Genomic DNA, 26,365 nt, shown 5'->3' with positions numbered 1-26,365 from the left:
AGAGCTGGCCGGGCCCTCACACAGAACCTCTCTCTGTAGTCTGCAGCAGGCGCAAGCAAGCAGAATTGTTGACCCAATCTGGAAAAGCCCATCAGGCACCAGGCTGCAGGACAGAGCAGGGACCTGGGGAGGGGAGGTCACTCCAGCTGGCTGGGGAGCCAAGAGTTCGGTTCTGGGAAAGCGCCCCTGCGCAGCCTGCGCATGACTTCGACTAGTTTATCACCATCTGCCCCAGAGAGGAAAGGGAGCGTGGGCCACCCTGGGCAGGCTCCCAAGCAGGCCGCTGACCCCCATCTGCTGCCCAGACTAGAGTTCCCGGATGGATGCATCCTTCATTTTCCCTAATCTAAACACCCGCAGGCTCTGGGTGGTCCGCCCCCTCCCGGCTGATGTATGTGGCTCAGCTGCATCCAGTTTGCCAGAGGAGGGAGAGCCGGCCAGCCTGTTAACACTTGAGCTGCTGCCATCACCTGCACCCTTTCCACCCGGCATTTATTGAGCACCTATTGTTTGCAAGCACCATGAATGAGATGACAGAGGGCTTGCCATTATCTTCTCCCAAGGTCTGCCTCCTGGCCTAGGTCCCCCACCCCACACCCTAGGCAGGGTGCTGTGCTCTCCCTCTCATCTGGAGCAGGTGGGAGCTTTGTGGAATTGGGCTCTGAGGTGGCTAATTGGGTCCTGAGAGGAGAACCCCTCTGGGTTGGTGTCTGGGCACTTCTCTAAACTGCTGTGTGATCCTGAGACTGTTTCTTACCCTCTCTGGGCCTCAGTGTCCCTATATGTACACCTCAGAGTTCATGATTCCATTTGGCTCTGAAACGGGCCTTACCAGGCCCACCTCATCCCTACCCCCACCCCCACCCCCAGAATAGTTGAAGGAGAAGAGAAGGCTTTCCTTGAACGTTTTAAAGTCTTTCTTTAGACAATCTGTAGATCTTATTCATTCATTCAAACATTTACTGAGCGCCTAGTATGTGCCAGGTCCTAGACTGGGCAATGGGAATGGAAAGATGACCAAGAGTTCAGCACGCGACCCGCAGACACCTCACTCCATGCCTTGCGCCCTGCTTGGGGTAAGGAGACGTCCTGGGGTCTCAGGTGGGCCTAGCAAAGGATCGTGGAGCCCCTAGGACTCGCGTGTCAGCGCCCGCGGTGCTTACGGCCGCGATCTGTCTCCTCCCCTTCCTCCTTCTCCGCCCCCTCCTCCTCCCCTCCCCTGAGCGCCGCGGCGGCCGCCTCCCACCCGCGGGATCCCGGCGTCCGGCAGCCGGCTCATGCGTCCGCCGTCGGTCGCCGGCGTAGTCCGTCCGCGCGTGGAAAGCCCAGCGTCCCGGCGCGCTGCGGCCGGGGGAGGGGGCCTGGGAGGGAAAGGCGCGGAGGCGGGACCGCGGCTCCCTCCCACTCCGGGGGGAGCCCAGGAGGCGGCGGCGCTGAATGCGAGCCGAGCCAGGGAAAAGCAGAGGAGAGGAGAGGAGAGCGGTGAGAGCGCGGGTGCGGAGGGACCCCACCCCCGGCTCCTGCGGGGGCCCGCGCGCGCTTTGGGGAGGTCGGGAAGGGGGCTTTTACCCCCAGGCGGGAGCCAACGACGCCCGGCTCCGGCGTTGCCTCCTCCGTGACGCGACCCCCGAGGGGCCTGGGCCGAGCCTGCAGCGCCGCGCATCCCCGCGAACCCTGCATCCCGGCCGCGGGGAGGAGAGCGCTCGGGAAGCTGAGGAGGGGGCGACGCAGGCGGGAATCTCAGCAAATCGTTCTCCCGGCCCCAGCCCTGCCTCAGGCCGGCCCCTAGGGAACGCAAGCGGTGACCCCCTTCAGCCCCTGCTGCCCCCCCATCGGTTCCCCATTGTTCTCAGGCGATCGCTCTTCTGGGAAGGGGGAGGGGGTGCCGCGCTCTATTCTTAAAGGGCCCTCTCCTTGTCTCCTGGCAGGTCGCGAGCACGAGTGGGGTGGGGCGTGCCCACGGGCCCCCGCCCCCCTCGTCCCCCAGTGAGGCTCCGGAGCCGCAGCCCCGGCGGCAGGGCCGAGGACACGCGCCGCACCCCTCCCCCGTGCATTCTTCAGCCACCTGGGGCCTTCCAGGACGCAGTGGAGCAGGGACCAAGGGGACAGGGACGCCTCCTTCAGCAGGAGCCGTCGGGGGGCGGATCCAAGCAGCCCCACCAGAGCCAGGCGCAGGGTCTGAGACGCAGTTACCAGCGCAGAGGGCTGGCTGGGCGCCGCGGAGAGCAGCAGGCTGGGCCCGGCCTCCTGGGTGACAGGCCCTGCGCGCTGACCGGGAAGAAGGACGGAAGACCAGCAGGCAAGACTGGACCTAGAAGTAGAGGCGGCTGCCTCACTCCGTTATCTGAGCCGAGGGATCCAAGGAATCTAGAGCAACGTGTCCCCCATTATAAGAAAGACAGTCGCTTTCTGCAGCCACACCTTGATTGGAGAGCCCTGCGGGAAGGGGTCCTTGGAATCTGGAACACTACCCCATCCTCATCTTACTGGGGAGTTCAGAAGGAGGCCAGGCAGTCCTTGCTGCTCCCTGGGGAAGAGAGGAAGTCCCCTGCCTGCTCCCAGGCCCAGGAGGAGCTGGGCCAGTGAGAGTGGGGTCCTGGCCCCTGAGGCAGCAGCGACCATGTCACGGCCAGGCCAGGGTGTCATGATGCCGGTGAATGGGCTGGGCTTCCCACCGCAGAATGTGGCCCGGGTGGTGGTGTGGGAGTGGCTGAATGAGCACAACCGTTGGCGGCCTTACACCGCCACCGTGTGCCACCACATCGAGAATGTGCTCAAGGAGGATGCCCGCGGTTCCGTGGTCCTGGGGCAGGTGGATGCCCAGCTGGTGCCCTACATCATCGACCTGCAGTCCATGCACCAGTTCCGCCAGGACACAGGTGAGTAGATGTGCTACCCACCCCACCCCACCCGCCAGGCCAGGCTGAGACACAGACACCACCAGCAGCACCAGCACAGCACACCTGCCCTGGTGGGATGCCGAAATCCCCCAGCATCCCCGGAAGTTCAGGAAGGCCAATTCCCACATCCAGCCTTCCCTCTTCTCCCCCAAAATGGGACAGCCTAGCCTCATCCAGTTTACTTACAACTTCAGTTCCACTCCAGCCTCTTAGTTGGAGGGCCTTTGTCCAGTTACATCATCACCTCTCTTAGACTCATTTTCCTCATCTGTAAAATGAATGGATTACTAGCTCTCACCGCCGTGTAAGGTTTAAATAAAATTGTGCTCACTGAGCGCAGAATGTAGAACACTATCACTCAATTATCATAGTAATAGGACTTTCTACGCACTTCTTTTTGATTTTTTTCCAGCAAGCACAGGCAGGAAGTCTTACTATTGTATTATTTTTTTATTATTGTATTATTATTATTATTATTTTACAGTTCCATTTTACAGATGAAGCAACTGAGTCTCACAGAAGCTAAGAGATTTTAAACTCAGAGCTGGTATTTAAGCCCAGGCCATTGAATTCCAGAGCCAAAGCCCTTAACTGACATCCTGTACCGGCTCTGAGGGTTGGTGGTGTTGAGGGTGGTGTGATGCTGGTGGTAATGATGGGGCAAGGGGGTGCTGGTGGTGTTGATGGTGCGGCGGGCCGGTAATGCTGGAGGAGATGGTGTTGGTGGTGATGTCAGTGGGAGTACTGATTGTGGAATTGGTGTTGGTGCTAAAGGCTGTGTTGGTGGTTGTCTTGGGGGTGGTGAGATGATAGAATGAGGTGTTGGTGGTCGTGTGGTAGGTGATGATGGTGAGGTCCAGTCCTGGCATTTGTTGTTCTGGAGATGTGCCGTCACCGAGGAGAGCTCTCTGAGTGGTTGTCTCTGTGACAAGCTTGGTGGGCAGTGAGGGATGGTGAGTCCCTGCCTCATGGAGGCTGCCAAAGAATCCTTGTCATGTCTCATCCCAAGGACTAGCCAATGGAGGTTTGGGGGCCTTCCTGTGATCCCCTGGGTGGCAGAACTGTGTGTAACAACCTTGGAGACAGTAGGACACGTCCCTTCTCTCTAGAGCTGTGTTGTCCTACATGGCAGCCACTCATCCCATGTGGCTGTTTAAATTTACAATAATTAAAATGGAATGAAATTTGAAATTCAGTTCCTCAGTTCCCCAAGCCACATTTCAAGGGCTCAGCAGCCACATGTGTCTCCTGGCTGACCTATTGAGCAGCACAGATCCAGAACGCCGCCATCATCGCAGAAAGTTCTGGTGGGTAACTGCTCTAGAGCACTACTTGGTGCCAACGAATGGTTTATTGGTGTTACTTCTCAGTACAGCTACGTTTCCGTAACTCCAGGCATTGACTGCAGGCCCTGGTGGTTCCCACGCTTTCATTCATATCATACGATCATTTATTGATTTCCTGCTGTGTGTCCAACCCTGTGCTAAGCACTAGACTGCTGCAAAGAGCCAGGCAGACAGGGTCCTGAGAAGAGGTTTACCACTGGAGGAGCGAGGCTGGAGATCCTCATACAGTCAGGGAGCAAACAAACACGCAATCTCAAATAATCAGTTACAGGTCTGAGAACATGAAACAAACCCAGCCTAAAGGTAGTCATGGAAGGCTCATTTGAGGAAGACATGTTAGAACCGAAGTCTGAAGAATAAGGGGAGGGGGCAGTGCTCCAGGCAAAGGGAACAAGCCAGTGCAAGGACCCTGTGGTAGGAAGGAGCAGAGTACATTCATATCCATTATGTTTGGAGTGCCATGAATGTGAGAAAGGTGATACAAGATGAGGTTGGAGGGTGGCCTGAACAGCCACAAAAAGGGCTTTAAGTATGTTGAGCAAATCACCATCGAGTCCTCGTACCTGTTCTTCCAGAGAGGCGCTGAGCCGTGAGGGAGAAGTGAGAATCCCTGCCACTTTCTCTCTGGCTTTTCCCAGAAGGCAGAGGTCAGACCACAGGAGGAGATGGGCTTTCTCACTGGCTTGGTGTTTGGTGTTCTACACATTCCAAGCTCATGCTGGGTGGAAATTTTCCAGGGCCTGGCTTGGGGAAGAGGGTGGTCCTTAGAACAAGAATAGCCCCACCCAAGGCTGCCTAGCTGGCCAATTTGTCTATGATTCCCCCCTTTGGGGGCCCTTTTCTATTTGTAGCACCCCCACTTGGGTTCCTAGCTCCCCAAACTCCCTTCATCCCCTCTTTGAACAGGCCCCTTCCTCTCAGTGGCAGGTTGGTCACAGTTCAGCCTCTCTGGGTCAGCCACTTCCCCACACCCCCTCCCGAAGCTGCTCACTCCACACCTGCCCCTGTTTGCCGGAAAAGGGAAAAAATCCTCATCCCTCCCTAGGCTTCTGGGAGCCTGCCCAGACCCCCAGCAAGGGAGGAAGGCCTGGGAACCTGTGGAGCTGGCAGGGGACCTAGACTACCCGGAAAACTGCTGGAGGGAGGGGCACCATGTCTCCCTCCCCACCAGACATGTCGTAGTGTGCACCCCACTTCTCCTGCGAGCAAAAAAAATGTCAAGAAAGGATGTCTCATCCTCACTGGTAATGGCCCATAGAAGACCCTCAGGCAGCTGTCCTCACCTCTCCAGGCCTCAGTTTCCACATCTGTGAAATGGGCAGTAGCATCGCTTTGCTAGCAAGGTTGTTGGGTTAATGGAGAGAATCAAGCCTGTTATTTTTTCTGAAACACTGAGTATTCACTCACCACGTGCCTAGCATGTGCTGAATACAATGGATGCACAAGAGACAAGTGGGAGAGCCTGACTCTTAAAAAGATTATTGTTCTCTCTCTCTATCTCTTTCATATGCACACACACAAACACCATAAAGTTGAAAAACCAAAAGCTTGCATATATGTACTGAAATGAACACAGCTTCTTCTATCTAGGTTTTATAATTATAAAATTCTTGATAAGTTCATTGAAGCTGAACTTTGAATTTGGGGGATCTAGCAGCATGCCCAGCTTTTGTTAGTGCCCTAACATTGGAGGTAGTAAACTTTCTGATGAGGTCAGAGAGTAAATGTTGTAGTGTCTGTGGGCTTCCAGTCTCTGTTGAAACAGCTCGACTCTGCCGTTGAGCATGGAAGCCGCAGGGGCAGAATGGGAGTGGGCGAACTCAGCTGTGTTCTCCTAAAACTAGCTGTGGACCCCAAAATTTGAATTTCATATCATTTTTGTGGGTCAAGAAATAATATTTTTCTCTTTTATTCCAACCATGTAAAAATGTGAAGACCGCTCTCAGCTCTTGGGCTGTGCAAAAGCCGGTGGAAGGCAGATTTGGCCCGCGGGCTACAGTTGGCCAACCCTGCCCTGTTGTGTTCCCAACCTGCCCACATGGAGTGAGACAGTGTTGGTGCCACGCATGCCCCGCGCAGCACATGCTGAAACGTGTGTGTTGTGGTGTGTGCCGAGGTAGGTGCCTGTGCCCATGGGGACACGCACAGAGCAGCAACCACTTATACACCGCTGACACACAAGTGCCCTATGTGCCTGTCGTGCAGGCGGTAAAAAAAAAAAAAGCCCAGGTGTCAGGCTTGGACCGCAGCCGGGGAGGCCAGGCCAGGTCCCGTGGGGGCTGCTGTTTGTTCAGCCGGTGCCCCCTCACCTCTCCCCTGCTGGGCTGTTTTCATTGCTCCTCACAGTGTGTGAGGTTTCCTTTGAAGCCGTGTGCAGAGGGAGTGCTGTGACCCTGGGCAACATGATCTTAGATCACTCAGTGTAGTGACCCCCTGTGAGGCCACAACTTCCCTGTGGGTCCTTTGCCACCCCCACCCCCACCGTGGACCTCACCCAGAGCCTGGATTTTCCATCTAGTCCCCACAGCTGAACAGAGATGCAATTTAGCCACTTTCCAGGCGTTTCCAGGTTCCTCCCTGGACTCGATGGCTGGCGGCAGAGGGGAGGGCCACCTTGCTGACTGACGACTGTCTCCCACCCTCCTCTCCCTTTGCTGCTAGGAGCACTGACAGCAGCCTTCTGCCTGTTCTGTAGATGGGGCAGCTGAGGCTGGCGGAGGCCTGGCTGGGACCATCTACAACTGCTGTCCCCTGGGCTCAGAACACAACAGTGCCTGCACTCCCAAGCTGTCAGGCTGGGCAACAGGTGGCCACTGGCTTCAGCACCTCCCAAGCCTACATCACCTCTTCTGTGGTGGCCTGAGCTCCACTCAGGCCTGGTCCCTGCCCTTATGGGAACAGCCTATCTGAAGACATGTTCAGGCTGTTGGAGTCTGGGTTGGGCCACCCAGATGGAAGAGCAGTCATCACCAGGGCAAACACTGCCAGAATTTAGCCTCCCAGGAAGGTCATTGTACAGGTAAAAGACAGGCCCAGAGAGGGTGAGTAACTTGCCCAAGGTAACACAGCTGACCCATCCAAAGCTGGAGCCCAGGCCTCTTAAACAGTTCTCAGGGATATAGAACAAGGTGACATTCAATGCGGGGCTGAGAAATTCCCCTTCCTCTTCTCCCTAAGAGCTCTGCTGCGACTTGTTGTCAGGGTCTCTACCAAGCCAGAAACAGCCTGTGCAATCCCAGAGGCCTGCAGGCCCAGCTCCCTAGTTACAGGACCCCTGGGGACCCTCTCCCAGCCAAGCTCGGAGGCCCCTGGGGCTGCGCCTGACACCAGAGCAAGAAGATTATGCATGTTTCGGTGGGAGGTGTCCATGGTGGCGCAGGCTCAACTAATCCATACACGAGGGTCTTCCATTCCCGCCTGTCACACTGCCTTCGTTTCCACCATTACAACGCCCCTTTTGGCTTTGGCTGCTCGTCCGGCTCTGGGAACCTCTTCTGATACCACACATTCATCCTTACTTTTATTAGGCTGTCAGTAGTGCCTACTCAGTGACAGGCCCTGGGCCGGGTCCTGGAGACTCAGAAGGACAGGACCTCTGCCTAATTGATTTCAGAGCCCAGTGGCAGCAAAGGCAGAGACATGTGGTGGGAATAGCAATTGACTCATGAGGCCACAGATAGAGATCTGCGTACCAGCTTGGCCCTTGGCTGGCTCTGTGACCATGGACCAGCCCCTTAACTTCTAGGAGCCTCCATTCCTTCCTCTGTAAAATGGGAATAAGACTAGTGTGTGCCTGAGAGGGTTGCTGTGAGGATTAAATGAGATAATGCAGGTAAAGCACAAAGAAGATCACGTTGCACATAACTAGCACTCATTCATGCTCAAACAGGAAAAATGTTCACCTGCCTCATGGGAGTGGTGCAGGTAGCCTTTGACTAGGTGATGTGAGCAGTATGTGCCTGAGGCCTCAGAGAGGGAGGACTTCCTGGAGGAGGAGTCCTTTGTGGATCTGTATCATTTGAGGAGCATTTCGAGATGCAAGTCAACAGCATCAGCAAGGTCCTGGGGAAGACCTCAGGCCTGGGTGGAAGAGGGAGTCTGTTAGAGAAGAGAGATGGAGTGAGGGGGTGAATAGGGCCTCTTGAGTCCCACGGTGCCTGGATGGACTGCCAGCTGGTTCCCTTTAGTGGTCAGGCCCCAGGGGACCCAGAGCTACCCCGCAGAACCAGCCTCGTTAATTACGGGTCCTCAGAGGCCAGAGCTGGAGCAGGCTGGGCAGCAGGGATTGGTACAGACACTTCCGTACAGTCTGTCTGGTTCCTTCCACCCAGCCAGCAGGCATCAGCCCACTTTACACATAGCAAAGCTGAGGCTCGGGCGGGGGTGGGATGGAGCCACCTGCCCTAGCTAGGAAAAGGTCGGAGGGGGGTGGGGGAGAACCAGATCCATGTCTGCAGCACTGCCCCACGCGCCAGGCCGGACTCTGGCAGCACCTTGGACAGCGCCGCCGCGCCTTGCCCACTACGCAGGGTTAGGAGCAAGGATCCTGGGTCAGGTCCTCCTCCCAACCCCTCTCTCCTCTCACGTTGCCCGTCCCCACTTCCCCCTCTCCAACCTCTCCTGCTCTTTCCCACTTCACCTCCCAGCCTCCTCAGCCCAAGGGAGCTGTAGAGTGGAGCCTAGAGCTGATGGAGGTGATGGAAGCTGTGACGGGGAGGGGATGGGGAAGGTGATCTCTCACCTTCCCCATCCCCTCCCCGTCACAGCTTCCATCACCTCCATCGCTGAGCTGGGGAAGGGGATGGCGCAGTGACAGGGGCTGTGATTGGAGCTGTGAAGGGTAAGGTGGCACGGGGTGGGGGGCATGGTGGAGGGGCCAGCTGGGGAGGATAACAGCAGTGTCTGTCATGATGGGGGAGCACTAGGTGTGCTGGGGGCTGTGAGGGGTGGTGTGACAGGTGACAGAGTGAAGGCAGAGGCATGGGTGTTCTATGGGGAGGTGATAGAGGACGTGATGAGTTGGTAATGAGAAGGGGCCAGCGTGGGAAGGTGATGGGGCAGGACTGGTCACAGCGGAGGCACCATTCAGGCCACGGTCAACGGGTCCCTAGCCTCCTTCTCAGCATGGTGTCATCAGAGTATGTGTGGCGGGTTCTCAGAGCCCTCCCGGATGTTCCTCCCTTCTCCTCTGTGTCTCCCTCCTTTCCACTCATGCCTACATCCCACTCAGTGGGAACGGCTGCCTGGGACAGCCTCTGGGCCCCAAGACAGCTGCCCCTCACCAGCCCACCCTGCCTCCCAGTTGACACAGACACCCACAGCCCCCAGCTGCCCTTGACTGATAGCAGTTGAGAACATGGTGCCCCAAATCTGGAACTGTCTGCCTCAAGGAGCCTGTTGGTGAAGCGCAGACTCCAGACTTCCTAGCCACTCTCTAGTGATGGAGGGGGTGCCTTTGGGTAAACCACACTCCCTCTCTCTGCCTCAGTCTCCTCTGTAATACAGGTCCAACAACAGCACCCGTCTCGTGGGATTATGGCCAGTATTCATTCATTCATTCAGCAGGACTTTAATGAGCACTTACTGTGTGCAAGTCACTGTCCTTGGTACCAAGAGTGCCGCAGTGAATAGGACAGACACAGATTGCTGTCCTCAAAGCCCTTCTGTTTGTGGGAAGGGGGATAGGTGATACAGGAGACTACACAGGGAGGAGGTGCTGGGATGTGGGGCTGTTCCTGACCTGGGGGCCCAGGGGCTGCCAGGCTGAGTCTCCCTGGGGCTTCATGGGCTGCATCCATTCTTGCCAAATGCCTCTCCCTCTCTGGGTTCTTCCCGTTGTCCCTCTGGAGCGGCTCTAGGCTGCCACCTCCACCTGCCTGGGCAACAGTGGCAGGCAGGTGAGGGTACTGGCAGGAGTCTGGCACTAGGCCCCAGAGCTGAACACCCTGAAATGCAGAACAAAGGATGGAGCAATCAAACGAGGCCGCGCTGGCGCCCGAGACAGTCCTGCCAGCAGCCGCAGCGCAGCCACCTCTTCTCCAGGTGACAGGCGGGGCCGCTGCCGCCACTGAGCCCTTGACTGCAGGCGAGCATTGCCAGGGGGAGCATAGAATTTACCCAAAATTGTGCTATTATGGAGCCCTCCTTGGTTCCTCTCATATAGGGAGCAAAGCTTCATTCATTTTAAGGTATTAGTTACTGTGGAAATGAGAGTCAAGGGGCCTTGAGTCAAGAGGTAGCTCTAATTTGTAGAGGATTTGGGCCAGGTCCCCCCCCTCTCAGACCCAGTTTCCCTGGCCAGACAGAGACTGAAAATGCAGATGGTTACAAGGCCTGTGAGCTAACAGAAGTGTGTGCAGCGGCAGGGGTAGCAAGGGTTTTCAACTGTTGTTCTCTGGGACCAGAACACAGTAGATGCTCAATAAAATAGTGGAAGACACAAACGGGGTGACTGGGGCCCAGCTTCTGCTAACTGTTGCCAACAAAGCTAGTTCTTGTAGATATTTTGAGATTGTTGAAATCCAGACTTAAGTAAGTCCACTACAATTTTTAAATGCTTGGTCCGTTATATTTTAAAAATGTAAATAGTATACAGACCAAAAGAAAATCACACCCAGCACCCACTTGTCATCTCCAGCCCAGTCATTTGTCACACTCAGGTTCACTCGTGTGTATTTGGTCATTCATTCATTCATTCGTTCTGCTGGCATTTTCCAAGTGCCTACTTCCCTGTGCTCCTGGCCATGGAGGGATGCTAAGGTAGCTGGAAGTCAGCCCCGTCTTTGGAGAGAACACGGATGCCTCAACATTTCTTGAGCTCTGAGCTTTAATGGGAGTCCTACGGGTACAGGTTGCTATGGGAGCCCCAAGGAGGGAGTGATGGTCCCTAAGCAGGGCAGGGAAGATGCCGAAAGGATGGCGCCTGAACTGGACCATGAAGATTGTATAGAAACTCAGCAGGAAGGAGAATGGGATGGGTGAGTGGAAGGACATTCCAGACAGAGATCAGCATGTGCAAACACACAAAGGCATAGCTGTGCATGATGTGCCAGAGAATAACTAGAACTTTGGAGTGGTCAGGGTGCGAGGCTGTACAGACTGCTTGTAATGAGTCCCAAAGATGAGAGAAAGAGCCTAGACTGGTTCCTAAAGGCACTAGGGAGCTATTGATGGAGGTTAAGCAGAGGAGTGATATGGTCAGATTTGAGTTTATGAAAGGTCCCTCTGGCTGCTATGTGACAATGTATTACAGGGTACAAAGCGTGGAAGGTGGGACACAGGACAGAGGCTACTGCAGTAGTCTAGGATAGACAAACCTACCCTAATGCTGGCCTGAACCAAGATGAACAGTGAGGAGAAGTTCAAATCTGGCTAAGTTGAATCCTGGCTTCCTAGCTTCGTAGCTGTGACCTTGGGCAAGTCTCTTCGCCTCTCTGGGCTTCGGCATTTGTGCAAGGTAGTGATAACAACGGTGCCTGCTCTGCGGGGTACTGTGTGGCTTGCATTGATATATGTGAAGTGCTTAGCACGATGCCTGGCGCTCAGTAGGCACCCTGTGATTACCACTTCTATTACCGCTTCTACTATGTCCATTTCACAGAGGAGGAAGGCGAGGACTGGAAAGGTCGGATCAGTTGCCCAGGTGCACACAGGGCTCCAGGAGACAGAACGGTGTCTGCTCCCTTTGCTCCCCACCCCCTCATTTCCTGCTCTTGGACGTAGCCACAGTGTCAGGGGGTCTGGACCCAAGTGGATTGGAAGCCGGGTGACCAGGAAGCCCCCACAGAGCCCCCATAAAGTAGGCATGGCCAGCTGCCAGCAGCCTCCAGGTTGAGGGCCTTTTAAAACCAATGTCAAGGTGGTAACCTCTCTCAGTGCCCTGCAGCCCTGGCATGTCTGGAGACTGCCCCCCTCCCTCCCCCTCTCCCCTGCCCTGGCCTGGAGGCCAGCAGACCCTGGGGATCCTGAGCTGGCATCAAACGTGCAGAAACCGCTAATGGGCTGCTGTTCAGCTTGACGAGTCCGCTGGGAGAGTTTGGTGGGAAACAGAACACTGCGGATTATTGATCACAGGGAGGGAGGGGTGGCACCCTATCCATAGACTGCAGTTCGAGTCCCAGCTCAGCCACGGCCTGAGCCAGACTTCCATGTGTTCCCAAGGGGCCTTGGGAGTTGGCCAGCTGTGCAGGTCATCAGTCAGGGAGTCAGGGGGTGGGAGTTAAGGAAGAGGTCTGGGCCACAGAGCATGTTCTCTGAATGCAAACAGTTGTTATTATGATTACTTCTGGATTGGTGGAGCATTCGGTATAATCCCTTCCTGAGGCCCAGCATCCAGTGGGTGCTCAATTCATGCTTAACCCACTGCCCAACTTGTGGTCACAGGCCACAGCCTGAGGCAGGACTCCCCTCACCTGACAGGATGTCCCATGATTACCTCTCACAGACCCCCCCTTCCCATCAGGGTCTGGGTGTTCCCAAGCTGAGGCCACTTCCCTCCAGGAAGTCACTCCAGAGGGAGGGGTTCCCTGCTGGGCCTTGGGGGCTGGCCCAGCCCGGAGAGGAACCCTTTGGAGGCCAAGGGGCAGGCAGGAGAGCTCAGGGCCTCCCCTCTCTCTACAGAAGCAGCTTCTTCTTAAGGCAAAAAGCTGGGGCCTGAGACTCTACACATCCATCCACCTATGGGCAGGGGGTCAGATCAGGATCACCTTCTTGGGTCAGAGACCTCTCACAGCAAAACAACTGAGGACAAACCTGAGGTAGTGAGTTCCCCGTTGCTGGAGGTATCCTAGGCTGGGCTACCACTTAGAACCAGTCCATCCTGTCCTTTCTTTTACAACATGAATGGAGCACCCTTCCCAGACCTCCCATGATTATACTTCTCTGGGCCTCAGTTGCCTCATCTGTAAAATGGGAATAACTCTGGTTTCTCACTGGAGGAACCCCGGGAGCATAAAGTGAGTTAGTGCAAGGAGAGTACTGAGCACAGCACCTTGAGCCAACGCTGGCTGAGCTGACATTTCGGTAGCTACTGCCCGCCCTCATGGTCTCCCCTCTCCACTCTCCCCTGCCTCCTGGCTGTGCTCTCTTGTTCGTTCTAACTCTCTCTGATCATCTTAGCCTCTGCATTTCAGGGTTTTGTTTATGTCTCTCAAACCCGTTCTCTTTCTGCCTCCAGCTGTCCTGTCTCTGCCTCAGCGTTTCCCATTTAGATCATGGCCTCTCAGGCACTCTCGCATGTGTCTCTCTGTCTCTCCCTCTCTCATTCCCCCTGGGTCTCCATCTCTCTCTTGTCCCTGCCCTAAGCATGAGCGGCCACAGCCGTCCCCTCACCCGGGCTCAGGGGCCCAGCTCCTGCGAGCCTCCAGCTGACATTTGGCCAAAGCCCCTTTCCCCTCAGCTCCGCTGGAACAAGATTGGAATTTTTCAACCAAACATTCCTAAGACACAAAGGAGGGGGCGGGGGACAGACAACAAAAGCAGATGCATGAAAACAGGCCCAGAAAGGGTACGTGCCTGACACAGATTCCTGACAGCCATGGGGACCTCGTGGCCAGAGCAGCTGGGTGCCCTTGAGGTCCATGGGGCATGGGTGGGGGAGGGGGGAGCTCAAGGACACTCAACGGAATGGGTCCCTAAGAAAGCTCAGTCTAGTCTCTGGGCCGCCAGTCTGAGGCCCTTCCCGTCTCCCAGGCTGAAGAACCTCCAGGCCCATCTTAGACCCATTGTTCTGGCTGAAAATCTAGGCCAAGGCCACTGTGGAAGAGAAAGAATATTTCCGCCTCTGCTCCCTTGGAAATCTTGAGATCGCAGCCCAGGCAGGTCACCAGGGAGGTGAGCTGGCCCCCCTCGGCCTGGTCCAGGGCCAGCGGGAGTGGGAGAGGTGGACGGGCAGGCAGACGGCAGCAGCGGGCGTTGCGGAGTGCGGAGCCCAGCGGGGAGGACAGCAGCTGCCCTAATTACTCCGGCTCTCTGGGCTCCAACCTCATTTGAAAAGGACTCCAGGGACGCAGCCTTTAATAACTACCAGTAAACAGGCAGGAAAATCGATACCTGGTAAATAGAGCCCTGGAGAGAGGGACGACTGGGCTGGCTGGCCCTGACCTGGCCTGGAGATGCTCCCAGAATCCTTTGTTGCAGAGCTGGCCAATGCTGCCCTTAGGAACTGTGTCCCCACCTCCACCCCAGGGGGCCCCTTGTATGCTTTGGCTCCTGCTCCAGTCTCCACTCCCTCTCCAAGACCAACTCCTCCTCTTTCCCACTGCATCTGCGCCCTGACTTGTGCCAAGTAGGTTGCCTGTTTCAGTTGCAGACGCCTCCTTTGTGCCAGGCTTTGTGCCGGGTGCTGGTAACACTGATCTGGTACTTGTCCTCCTGAAAGCTATCAACCAGTGAGGAAGATTAAGAATAAAAACGAGTAATTGAATGACAGTGCAAGGATAGACATGCAACAAAAAAAACTGTATGCCAACTATAGCAGCAGAACAGAAAAGCACTTCCTGGAGGAGGTGAGCATAAGGAGGGTTTTGTTGGATGAATAGGAGTTCACAAGGGCTGGGAGAGGGTGCATGTATGTAATAACAACAGCCATCTTAGCTAATAGTCACCAAGCATTTACTATAGCCAAGTGCTCTGCTAAGCATATGATATACATTATCTTATCTTGTCCCACACTAAGTACTACTACCCCCATTTTACAAATGAGAACACTGAGGCTATGTGTGGAGCCCAAATTTATACATCTCCTGGGAGACTTCTGAGTTGTTTCAACCACTTCACTCTGCCCCTCCCACCTCTGACCCTGCTCTGCCCGTTCAAGGCTTGGTACACAGAGGTGGTTAAATAAAACAAGTTCCTGTCCTTTCCTTCCCCTCTCCACCCCTCCCCTCCCCTCCCTTTCTCTTCCCTTCCCTTCCCTTCCCACCCAGGGGTCACACCTTCCAGGTAACACAGCACCTTAATGCTCAGCAGAGGCTAATGGCAGTACTTGGGACACATCAGACCTTGAAGATGTCTATCACAAACCCTCATTTTGCAGTCAGGGAAACTGAGGCCCTGGGAGGAGAAGACCAGCACTCAGGAGAAGAGGCAGGAACAGGACCCAGGATTTCCCCTGTAACTCCTCCCCTCTCAGAGAACACTGTTGTCAAGGGAAAAAAAATCAATATGCACACACTCAATTAAAATGATAAATCAGACATCAGGATAAGGCCGCCCCAGAGGCCCCAGGGAACTTTTCACATGATTGGCTGGAACATTAGAGGAGCCCAGGCCCCCCCCCTGCTTCTCTGGTATGAACAGCTACATCTCTGGGCCTTGATTTCCCCAGCTCTCAGGGTCTGGGCAGTGGACACAGGGCAGAGAAAGCCCATAGCCCTTTGGGTTCTAAATTCTAACAGAGAGAGTGCAGAGGACAAGCTGTTTCAGTCCTGAGTAAGGACCCAAGTAAGGACAGTCAGAGTGCGTGCTCAGGAGAAAGAAACCTGGGTAAGGTGGATTGTGGGGAGGCCGTGGTGTGTCACCAGCCATCTGGCTGCAGATTCCTGGGCCAGGCACCCTGTGGGGGATGCCCCTCAAAAATGGAAACAGTCATGAGAGCCTACTGTGTGCAGGCATCATGCTCCACGCTGGGGATACAGCCATGAGCAAAATGGTCAAGATGCCCATCCTTGTGGGCTGACAGCCTAATGGGAGGCGACAGAGAGTAAAGAAAACATGCAGATTAACACATCATGTCAGGCGGTGCTAAGTGTCAGGAGGAAAAATAAAGCAGGCTTGGAGGATGAGCATGGGAGGGTAGTTGTTCTAGTGGTTTGGGAAGGTCTTTCCAAAGAGATGACATTTGAGCAGAGAGACCTAGAGGAAAGGAGAGAGAAAACTGTGAGACTATCTATGCATGCCAGGGTCCTATTCCAGGTAAGAGACAGCAGGTGCAAAGGCTCTGAGGCTGGACAGCCCTTGGGATGTTTGAGGACCAGCAAGGAGGTCAGGGTGGCTGGAGTGGAGTGAGTGAGAGCAGGACTTTACAGATAATGTGGGGTTTTAAAGGTCGTGACCAGGACTTTGGCTTCTACTCCAAGTGAACGGGAGCCATGGAGGATTTGGGGCAGGGGAAGGATGTGATCTGACTTGCATTGAACAGGATCCCATGTGGGGAACCGACTACAGAAGGCAAAGACAGAAGTGAAGACCAGCCATGAGTCGACTGCAACAGTGCACGCGGGAGACACACAGTGGCTGGGAATAGGTAGAATCGGTTCATTGGGGAGAGGAAGCGATCGGTATTTGAAGGTAGAGGTGACTGGATTTACTGATAAACTAGCCATGGGGTATGAGGTAAGAAGTAAAGTCCAAGTTTTGGGGGGTTGGTGGCCCAAGCAGCTGGAAGGACAGAGCGTCCACTAACCACGATGAAGAGGACTTCAAGGGGAGCTGGTTTGCGGTAGGGAAAGATAGGAGTTCCGCTTGGGCAAGACTCAGTTTGAGGTGCCTGTGGAACCTCCATGGGACATTGCCAAGGAGGTGATGGGACACACAGATCCGACTCTCAGCGAAGAGGACGGGCCTGGAAATTACAAATTTTGGAATCATCAGAGACAAGACAGTACTTGTCTTAAATCAGGGGTCGGGAACCTTTTTGGCTGAGAGAGCCATGAACGCCACATATTTTAAAATGTAATTCCATGAGAGCCATACAACGACCTGTGTACATTACGCATTATCCAATAAAAATTTGGTGTTGTCCCGGAGGACAGCTGTGATTGGCTCCAGCCACCCACAACCATGAACATAAGCGGTAAGAAATGAATGGATTGTAATACATGAGAATGTTTTATATTTTTAACATTATTTTTTTTTATTAAATATTTGTCTGCGAGCCAGATGCAGCCATCAAAAGAGCCACATCTGGCTCGTGAGCCATAGGTTCCCGACCCCTGTCTTAAATGATCCTTTTATCAACCCCGTAGGGAAGGCCTGCTTGTGTCCATTTTAGAGATGAGAAAACTGTGGCTCAGAGATGTTGTGTCACTTGACCATAGTCACAGAGCTAGAAAGGTAGGCAGTTCAGGACTTGAAACGAGGTCTGTCTGCTTCCTAGCCCTGGGGCCCTGCCCAGACCCTGTGCTCTCTGGCTCTTCTCACCAAACCCTCCCAGCAGCCCTGTGAGAGGGGCAGGGTGGATCACGAGTTCATTCATCATCACCCTCATTTTCGAGATGGGGCCACAGAGACCTTGGGAGGATTTAAGGGACTTGCCCAGAGTTGAGGAGCAGTCAAGTGTGTAATTTCCCTGCAGGTGTGCCAGACAAACCCAGCCAAAGAATCTTTTCACACCAGCCCCAGGCACAGAGCTGGCTAAAGGCTCTGAGAAGTCCTGCAGCCTGGATGTTGGGTTATCTCTGCTTAACTCAGTGTCCCATGGAGCCTTGCTCTCAGGGAACACCTAGAGCTTCAGGGGTCATAGACTAGTGGTTGGGAGCAAAGCCTCAGTGCCCTCATCTTTTAAGCGGGGATATGAATACCCACCTGGCTGAGTTATCATGTGTTTATGATGTTCTTTTCAAATGAGCACTCAACATGGAGCCCTCCAAAGAGCAGTCAGCCAGCAAATGTTAGTTAAAGGAAGGAGCAAATGAACAGCTGAATGAAAAAACAAATCAGTGGACGAAGGAATGGACCGGTACCGAGAATAAGCAAAAGGCATGAGGAAATAAAAGAATAGTTGAGTCCAAAACAGATCAGTGTCTGAACTCATGAATTCACTCATCTGTTCAACAAATATCTATGGAGCACCGACTATGTGTAGGCGCTGGGTATATAGTGGTGAATGAAACCAAGTCCCCTCCTCTGTGGCGGTGACATTCAAATGAGAGGAGACAGAAAACAAGACAAATAGGTAAAATAGAAAGGATACCAGATGGGGAAAAACAGGAAGAAGGAGAGAAGGGGAGGAACATGTGGACAGGCACACATTTAAAATAGAATTATGGTAAATGAAGGAATGACTGAATGCACAGATAAAGGAGTGAGCGAAGGAGTGAGCATAGTGACCGACTGCAAGGTGAACAGACTAATGGGAGGATTACTGAATAAATGAACCAAGGAATACATGAACCTGTGAACAAGGGCATGGATAAGTGCATGAGCTAATGAAAGGGTTATGGAATGAATGAGTGAACTAATGAAGGTCTGCATGCCACCCACGTGTGTGCATGGATCTCTGTCCACTCCAGGTGCTGACTCTGCTTGTCCTCCTGGCCTGAAGAGACCCCAGCCCCCTACATCCTCCTGCCCCCCAGGGCCCGTGATGACCAATACAGTTCAGTGCCACTCTTGACCCTGAGGGAGGGGGAGCTTGCCTGTCCTGCCCCTATCATGCCTTGCTGATGTGCATGGCATGCTGCCTTGACACCACCTTTGTTGACCCTCAGTGGAGGTCCTGACTGCTCCCCCTTCTGAACACAGGCACCATGCGGCCAGTGCGGCGCAACTTCTACGACCCGTCCTCGGCGCCGGGCAAGGGCATCGTGTGGGAGTGGGAGAACGATGGCGGCGCCTGGACGGCCTACGACATGGACATCTGCATCACCATCCAGAACGCCTACGAGAAGCAGCACCCGTGGCTCGACCTCTCATCGCTTGGCTTCTGCTACCTCATCTACTTCAACAGCATGTCGCAGATGAACCGCCAGACGCGCAGGCGCCGCCGGCTGCGCCGCCGCCTGGACCTCGCCTACCCGCTCACCGTCGGCTCCATCCCCAAGTCGCAGTCGTGGCCCGTGGGCGCCAGCTCCGGCCAGCCCTGCTCGTGCCAGCAGTGCCTGCTGGTCAACAGCACGCGAGCTGCCTCCAACGCCATTCTGGCCTCGCAGCGCCGCAAGGCGCCCCCAGCTGCCCCGCCGCTGCCGCCCCCGCCGCCCCCTGGAGGGCCACCCGGAGCGCTCGCCGTGCGCCCCAGCGCCACCTTCGCTGGCGCTGCGCTCTGGGCCGCGCCCACCCCAGGCCCCACCGAACCTGCGCAGCCGCCTGGGGTGCCCCCGCGGAGCCCGAGCGCCCCCAGTGGCGGGCCCACCCCGGGCCAGAACAACCTCAACCGTCCGGGACCTCAGCGCGCCACCACCGTGAGCGCACGTGCCTCCATCCCGCCCGGGTAAGATGGGCCCCTGGCACAGGGGTGGCTGCCCAGCAGGGCTAAGAGCCAAGAATTAAATTGTAATAATAATCATGTATTAACTAAGCACCTTAATGGGTTCCCATTCATTTACCTCCATACACGAGCACCTATGAGGTGGGCACCAGCATCACCCCAATTAACAGATGAAGGCACTGATGGGGGAGGGTTCCTAACTTCCCAAGATCATACCGTTCACAAGTGGTGGGACTGTAGCAACAATAATAAGGGTATGTGTCCCATGTTTGTTTGCTAAACTTTATCTACATCATCTTATTAATTATTCCAAATATTCTATCATGCCCAAATTACAGATGGGGAGGCTGAGGCTGGGAGAGTTGTGGTACCTTCTGAGAGTCACCAGGTGGACAGCAGGGATTGAAACTCAGACCTGTAGTATTACTTTGGGCTAATACTGTGATTTTCAAACTAGGCTCCAGGGACTCCTGGGGTGACCTGAGAATGTGGCAGGAGAAGTGGTGGATAAGGAGAAGTCAGGCACACAAGAGCCAGCCTCTTTGCTCTTGTTTTAACCAGAGCAGCCCTTTTTAGAATCTCTTCTGTGAATCCGCAGGATTTCCCAGTGGGATTGAGGAAAGGAACCCAGGTCATACCAAGACTGGAAATCCCTGGCAGCTAAGCCCCAGGAGAGGGACCCAGTGAGCCTATCAGCTGCTCACCCAGACTCAGTCAGTTTCAGCAGAGGACCAGGCCCTGGGGGAGTGGGAATAAGAGGTAGGAGCCAAGACCTTGACGTTGACAGCCCAGAAGGGAAAAGACCAGGTGGAGTGTGGACCATGATGCCCAAGAGGAAGGGCAGGCACCAAAAGCCAGATCTGCTTGTACACTATGGCATGGCCCAGGGGATTGACCATGATGACCCGAGACCAGCAAAGGACCTGTCTGGATACAATCTTTGAGGTCACCTCATCTAGGCCTCCCCTTTCACCAAAGGAAACTGAGGCCTTGGGAAGGGAAGTAGGGTGCCTTTGGCAGAGGCGGGTTTAACAGCGGGCGCACAGGGTACATGCCCTGAGCCCCAACTTCTGAAGGGCCCCGCAAAACCCCAAGTTTACACTTTTTTCTAACGTAAGGGGCCCAATATTTTCTGCGCCCGGGGCCTCAACAAACCTTAATCCGCTTCTGGCCTTTGGTCCCTTTGAGAGTCTGCCTAGGTTCAAATCCCCTCACGGCCACTTCTGAGCTGTGAGATCTGGGGCAAGTCCCTCCCCTTCATCGAGCCTCAGTTTCATCATCTGTCAAATGGGAGCAGGACTCCCCATCTTATGGAGAGGATGTGAACCTGAACACAGCGACTACGCATCCCGATAGTTCAGCAGTGACAGGACTACTTTTGTTATCCCGTAGGAAGGTTGGTATGGGGGCATGGGTTCTGTAACTTTCCATGGGGAGATCAGCAGTTGCCATCTGCCTGCCTCACCCTTCCCTTCCCCTCCAGGGCACTCCTCTCAGACAGGCCCAGTGCCAACAGAGAGGAAACCTCGGGAGGTCAGGGAGGGCCTCGCCCACCTGGGGACCCAGGGGTTGGAGTGTTCATTATAGCTCTTCATAGATGGCAACCTGGCCCAGCTCTTTGTAGATGGCAACCTGGCCCTGGCTCCTGATGAAAAGGGAGGGAGGGAGTGCCCCAGGATGACAAGAAGAGAGGGACAACAACTGGAGTGGGTGCAGAAGGGGGCAGAACCAGGAAAGTTCCAGGGACCTCTGCAGCAAGAATCTGAGAACCTTCCCTTGGCGGCTGTGTTGTTGTAACTGACTAGTGGATCATGAAATGAGAAGGTTGTAGCCAGAGTTTTCTTGGAATGGAATGGAGTAGTGTAGAGTAGAAAATACTAGTCTGTATCACACATAGTGATAGTAAGGATTGTTCCATGAACCTCTTGCCTCAGTTCTACTTGTGTTTAGCGGGTTGCCAGGTGAAATGAATGTCTTACTCACTGATGAAATTTGTAAGAGCCACTGTTTCAGAGCAGGCTGGGAATTACTCAGCTTTTATTACTCAATATTAATTCTCCAAATGTGCACTGTGGGTGTGAGGTTCACAGAGCGAACAAGACGAACGGGGTCCAGACTAATGGGGAGACAGACATAGAACAAGTAAACAAGTAAATGAACACAATCACTAGAGAGAGAGGGAAGTGCTGGGGAGGAAGTGAGACAGGGTGGTGTGGCCGAGAAGGAATGGAGTGGGCAGGGCAGACCCCTCTGTGCAGGTAGCCAGGTCTAGAGAAAGGCTATTCCAGGCAGAGGGGAGAGGGTGCACAACTTTAATGGGGCTAGAAGGACATGGCATGTTCAGGGAAGGGCTGGGGGTGTAAAGAGGGCTGGGATGTGAGAAGGGGAAGGATTACCCATGCCAGAGCACTGTAAGTGCAAAAGGGGGAGGTGGGAATGAACCTAGCAAGTCTGGGACACCACACAGGGTGGAGGTTCCCTGCTGGAATGGCAGGGGCTGAGATTTTTCCCAAGAGGAACTACAGAGCCAGATTGTGGGGCATTAGGGGAGCCTGGGCTTGGTGCTGCCAGCTGTAGGGAGCTATAGAGTGTGCTTGAGCTCAAGAGGACTGTGGGGAGAAGAAAGATGATTCCTTGGGAGTGCTGATCATTAAACATGTCCCCTCTGACATGCCAGAAATCCATTCTCCCCAGCCATGTATCCCACCTGGTCTATGTCCTTCCATTCCTCCTCCCCCTGGGAGCTCTTTCTGACCCTCTCAGAGACCAGACATTGTCCTGGAAGGGAGGCATAGGGACCTACAAGGGCTCCCTCCTCCCTCCGTTTTGTCACCATGCAGACCTGACCTGTCTCACCTCTGCCCCTCTCACCTACCCTCCCCCTGCAAGACAAGCCTGTGTTGAGTCCCCCAACCCTCATCTCCAAGGAACACCGGCTGACAATACCCCTGGCTCGGAGTGGGGGGTGGACGCAGGGCTCATGAAGCCTGCTGCTGAGTGAGGGGAGTATGAGGAAGGCAGGATGGGGGCGGCAGACCCTGGTGCCTACCAGCTGAAGCCTCCCATTGCCAAGGCAGTCAGGTCCCAGGTGCAGCCAATGAGAGGATAGGGATGGGGTCTCTGCAGAGCCAGGCCCCCCACTCCCACCCTGGTCCCCAGCACCCTTAGAACCCTCGTGGCATTCCCCCCATCTCCACCTCTGTGTTTATGGCGTCCAAATTTTCTTCGTAAAAGGACACCAGCGCTGTTGGTTAGGGCCCGCCCTAATGACCTCATTTTAATCACTGCTGCAAAGACCCTGTCTCCAAAGTGTCTAGGGGCTGGGCGTTAGGGATTTAACAAGATGAGGTCTGGGGAGCATGACTCAACGGGGAACAGTCTTGATAACTCTTCTTTCATAGTTGAGTCTTGGTCTCTTTCGGTCTGTGTCTCCTGGTCTCTGTCTGTCTGTCTGTCTGTCTGTTGCTCCTTCTCTCCTGCCTTTTGCTGCTCAACTCGCTCCCTTCCCCTGCTCCCTTCTCTCCACCCTCCCTCTTTCCCATGCAGGACTCAGACAGACCCAGGGTTTGATCCTACCTCCATCCTTTACCAGCTGGGTGACCTTGAGCGAACAGCTTTCCCTCCCTAGCCTCAGTTTCCCCATCTGCCAAACGGAGTTAAAACCACTAGCCCTCATACGTGCATTTAAAATCACTGTGCATGATCAGTATGCATGGGAGTGGGCTCTTCAGAGAGCTCTGACTCTGTCCTCACACCCATCCTCATCTCAGCCCTGGGTGGGCAACAGCACGGAGGCCCAGAGAGGGCCACTGACTTGCCCAAGGCCACACAGCCAGCAGGGGCAGAGTATCTCCATGGCCGGGGTTTTTTCCACTCGCTCCTGTGGCGGGCGGGCAGGGAGCCAGCTGGCAGCCTGGGCCTGGGGGACATGCAGGGGTGGGGAAGATACGCCCTGTCTCCTGAGAGGGCAGCCTCCAGCCCTTTGGAACACAGCTGTGGGGCAGACTCAGAGTTTCCACCCCACGTGGTGGTGGGGAGGGGGGAGAGCTGCAGGCCTGTTTCCCCATGCTGAGCACTCATGATGTCGTCCCAGGCTCCATTTTGTGGCTTGTGCAGACATCGCCTCATAATTCCCACAGAAACCCAAGGGGGCAGGTCCTAGTATCCCCATTTTTCTTATGAGGAAACCAAGGCTCCCAAAGTATGGTATTTGCTCCAGGTCACACAGTTAGAACTGTGATTCGAAGTCATCCCCCCACACCAGCTAGAGTATTGGGGTGGCCCAGCCCCCTGCCTGCCCACTCCAAGTTTCGGGCCATGATCCCAGAAAGCACGCCCCAGCCCTGATTCCACAGGGTATCAGGGACCCTGAGGAGGGGGGGGCCTGCAGAGGCTGCGTTTGGGCCCTGCTTCAGCGTCTCCTCCCCTGTGTGACCCCAGCCCAGCTCAGTGCCCTCTCTGGTCCTCAGCTTTTGCACCTGAGAATTGGGGCCGGCAATGCAGGCCATTGTCCAGCTTGAGGCCAAATGCCCAAGTGGCAGCATTTTTCAGGTCCCTGTCATTTGTACCCACTCTGTCACAGTGGGCAAAGGGCACCTCTCCCTCCCACCCTGTCAGACGCAGACAACATTGCCAGCCTCGTCGGTGCCATGGAGATGCCATTTGAGTTTTCATACCTCTGTTTCTTCCTGAGCCTGAGAACTTCCTCCTTTGTGGTTCCTTCTCTTGTCAATTATTTGTTTATTTCTTCTGCTTGCCTTTCTCATGGGCTGTTTGTTGCATCCTCCTTGATCTGCAAGTGCCCCTTCTGGGTTGAGGGGATCGACCCTTGATCTTGTCATCTCTTCCCCAGTTTGTTGTATCGCTGGTACCTTCTTTGTACCCTATGTTCATCTGTTTCTTTTTTTTTTTTTCAAGTTCTATGATGTTGGTTTTATTAGTACAATTGGTATTGTTTCATATGGTTAGGGGGTTGGAGGAGGGAAGGAAAGTGTTGGTATAAAATTGCAGTATATGTTAAAAACCAAAGTTATACCTTATATCTTTTTCCTTTTCTCCAAAGTAACGCACCTTGTATTTCAGCTCTGGAATGCACGCTTCTCTCCTGGAACCTTGCACACAAACCTGTGCTCCACACTTCTCTTTCCCAAGACGCTTTGCAACTAACGCAGAGTTCCAGCTGGTTAGTGTAGGTTAGGGACACTTTGCTTTTGAAGGAGGATCTTGAAGGAAGGATTCAAGCTTGAATTGTGCAGTTATATCTGATTCATGCCCTCCTCTTTTCCCTCTTTTCCCTTCTTCTTATTTTAATGCTCTTCAAACACCTTCTCCCCTGGCATCTGTTTCTTAATTAATTAATTAATCCATCTATATTAAGCAACTACTGTATACCAGGTGCTATTTGGGGCCCTGGAGATACGGCAATGAACAAAACAGACCTCCCCTGCCTTGCTGGAGCTCACATTCTAGTGAGATACAAACAATAATCAAAATAAATTCTAGAATATGGTAGAGAGTAGTACCAGCTACAGGGTTAAAAAAAAAAAAAGACAAGAAGGGATGTAGGGAACGGTGAGAAGGATGTGATTTTAAATAAAGAAGTCAGAAAAGGTCTCACTTGAGAAGGCAATATTTGAGCAAAAGTTAAAGGAGGTCAAGAAGCAGTCCACTCCGGGAGCTTGGGTGAGAGTTCTTGACAGAAGGAACAGCTTGTGCAAAGGCCCTGAGGCAAGAGTGCAGCTGGTATGTTTGAGGAGGTCAATATGACTGGAGAGGCTGCAGGGGGTAAGCAGTGGCAGAGGAGGTCAGAGATGAAATGCGGCCAGTCTTCCAGGGCCCTGAAGAGCCATACTGAGGACTTTGGCTTTTACTTGTGTGTGAGATGGAAGCCAGTGGAACTGTGAGCTGGAGAGAGACTGTTGTGACTTTGTTGTGACAAGGTCACTCTGGGTACTGAGCATAGCCTGCAGGTGGGGCTGAGGCAGAAGGCAGGAGCCCGTGGGGAAGTGGGCTTTCATGTGGTGGGTGTGTGTCAGTGTTTTCCTTTTTTTTTTATTTCTAGCATTGATTGTACGTTTTTACTTAAAAGAGTCCACATTCTGTTTCTGCAGTTCTTTAATAGGTGTTACATCTAAATGCTTCAAAAATAAAAAAGTACTGAAAAGAGCAACATGAAAAGTCTCGCCCTCACTGTGTCCCCATCGGGCCTCTGGCCGCCCCCCCTCCCCCTTTTCCCGGCCTCACGGGCTGCCCTCCGCCCTCTTGCTCTGTTTCCCCACCCCTCATCACAAGGTCAAACCAAACACCCCCACCTCACCCCACAGACCTGAAGCACTTCCTGTCCCACTCCCTGGGAGGCCAAACCACACACTCCTGTCTACACATGCCGCCCCAGGCGTGGGAACTTCCAGCCCCATCCTCCCCTCTTCTTCCCTCCCGTCCTCTCTCCTCCCCACCCCTGTTGGGTTCCCCCACCGAGTGCTGCACTGGGCAGGCAGGGGGACCAAGGAGGGGGGAGATGCTGAGCCCCAGGCCTCTGGATAAATCTGACCCCCGAGTGCCAACCACCCCTCAAAATGTCTCCCTAGGGGACTGTTGCTCCTTTTCATCTCTAGGAGTGGATGAGGACAGGGATAAGAGGTCCTGTTTGACACAGGGGAAACTGAGGCCTGTAGAAGCTCCATGGCTTGTCCAGGAAGACAGGGATGCCGGAGGGAAGAAAGGGGAAGTGAGCGAGGCCTCCCGACAGTGGCCATTGACTACATGTGCATTTGCTGGGGCCCTGGGGCCCCGTGTTCCAGAGCTGCCCGTGATGTCCACAGGTTTCTGGGTTCTACAGAGGAGGCAGGGGTGGGGACCTGACTGGCCCCAGGACTATAAAGGTGCAGTGGAGTGGGCACCGGAAGGGGCCAGGTGACAGGAGCAGGCCCAGGGAGCATGGGAACGCCCTGCCAAGCACTGTTCACCCTCCTCCC

General features: G+C 54.4%; 1 protein-coding gene across 3 annotated transcripts in view; it reads left to right on the top strand.

Moving 5' to 3' along the window:
* The first annotated feature begins 1,254 nt into the window (after nt 1-1,254).
* DTX1 (deltex E3 ubiquitin ligase 1) overlaps nt 1,255-26,365 on the top strand; it is a 36,089-nt gene continuing 10,978 nt past the window's right edge. For 2 of the 3 annotated variants that reach the window (XM_066260518.1, XM_066260516.1), the window contains exons 1-3: nt 1,255-1,482; nt 1,929-2,879; nt 18,710-19,394. In XM_066260518.1, coding sequence (XP_066116615.1) covers nt 2,621-2,879; nt 18,710-19,394 — 944 coding nt within the window. In that variant the 5' untranslated portion in view covers nt 1,255-1,482; nt 1,929-2,620. Of the gene's footprint in view, nt 1,495-1,928; nt 2,880-18,709; nt 19,395-26,365 lie in introns of all 3 variants that reach the window. The other variant, XM_066260517.1, reaches the window with a different exon arrangement.

This window comes from Saccopteryx bilineata, chromosome 2 (genome assembly GCF_036850765.1).
Source record: "Saccopteryx bilineata isolate mSacBil1 chromosome 2, mSacBil1_pri_phased_curated, whole genome shotgun sequence".
Classification (NCBI taxonomy): domain Eukaryota; kingdom Metazoa; phylum Chordata; class Mammalia; order Chiroptera; family Emballonuridae; genus Saccopteryx; species Saccopteryx bilineata.
This window is presented reverse-complemented; position numbering and strand designations above follow the sequence as displayed.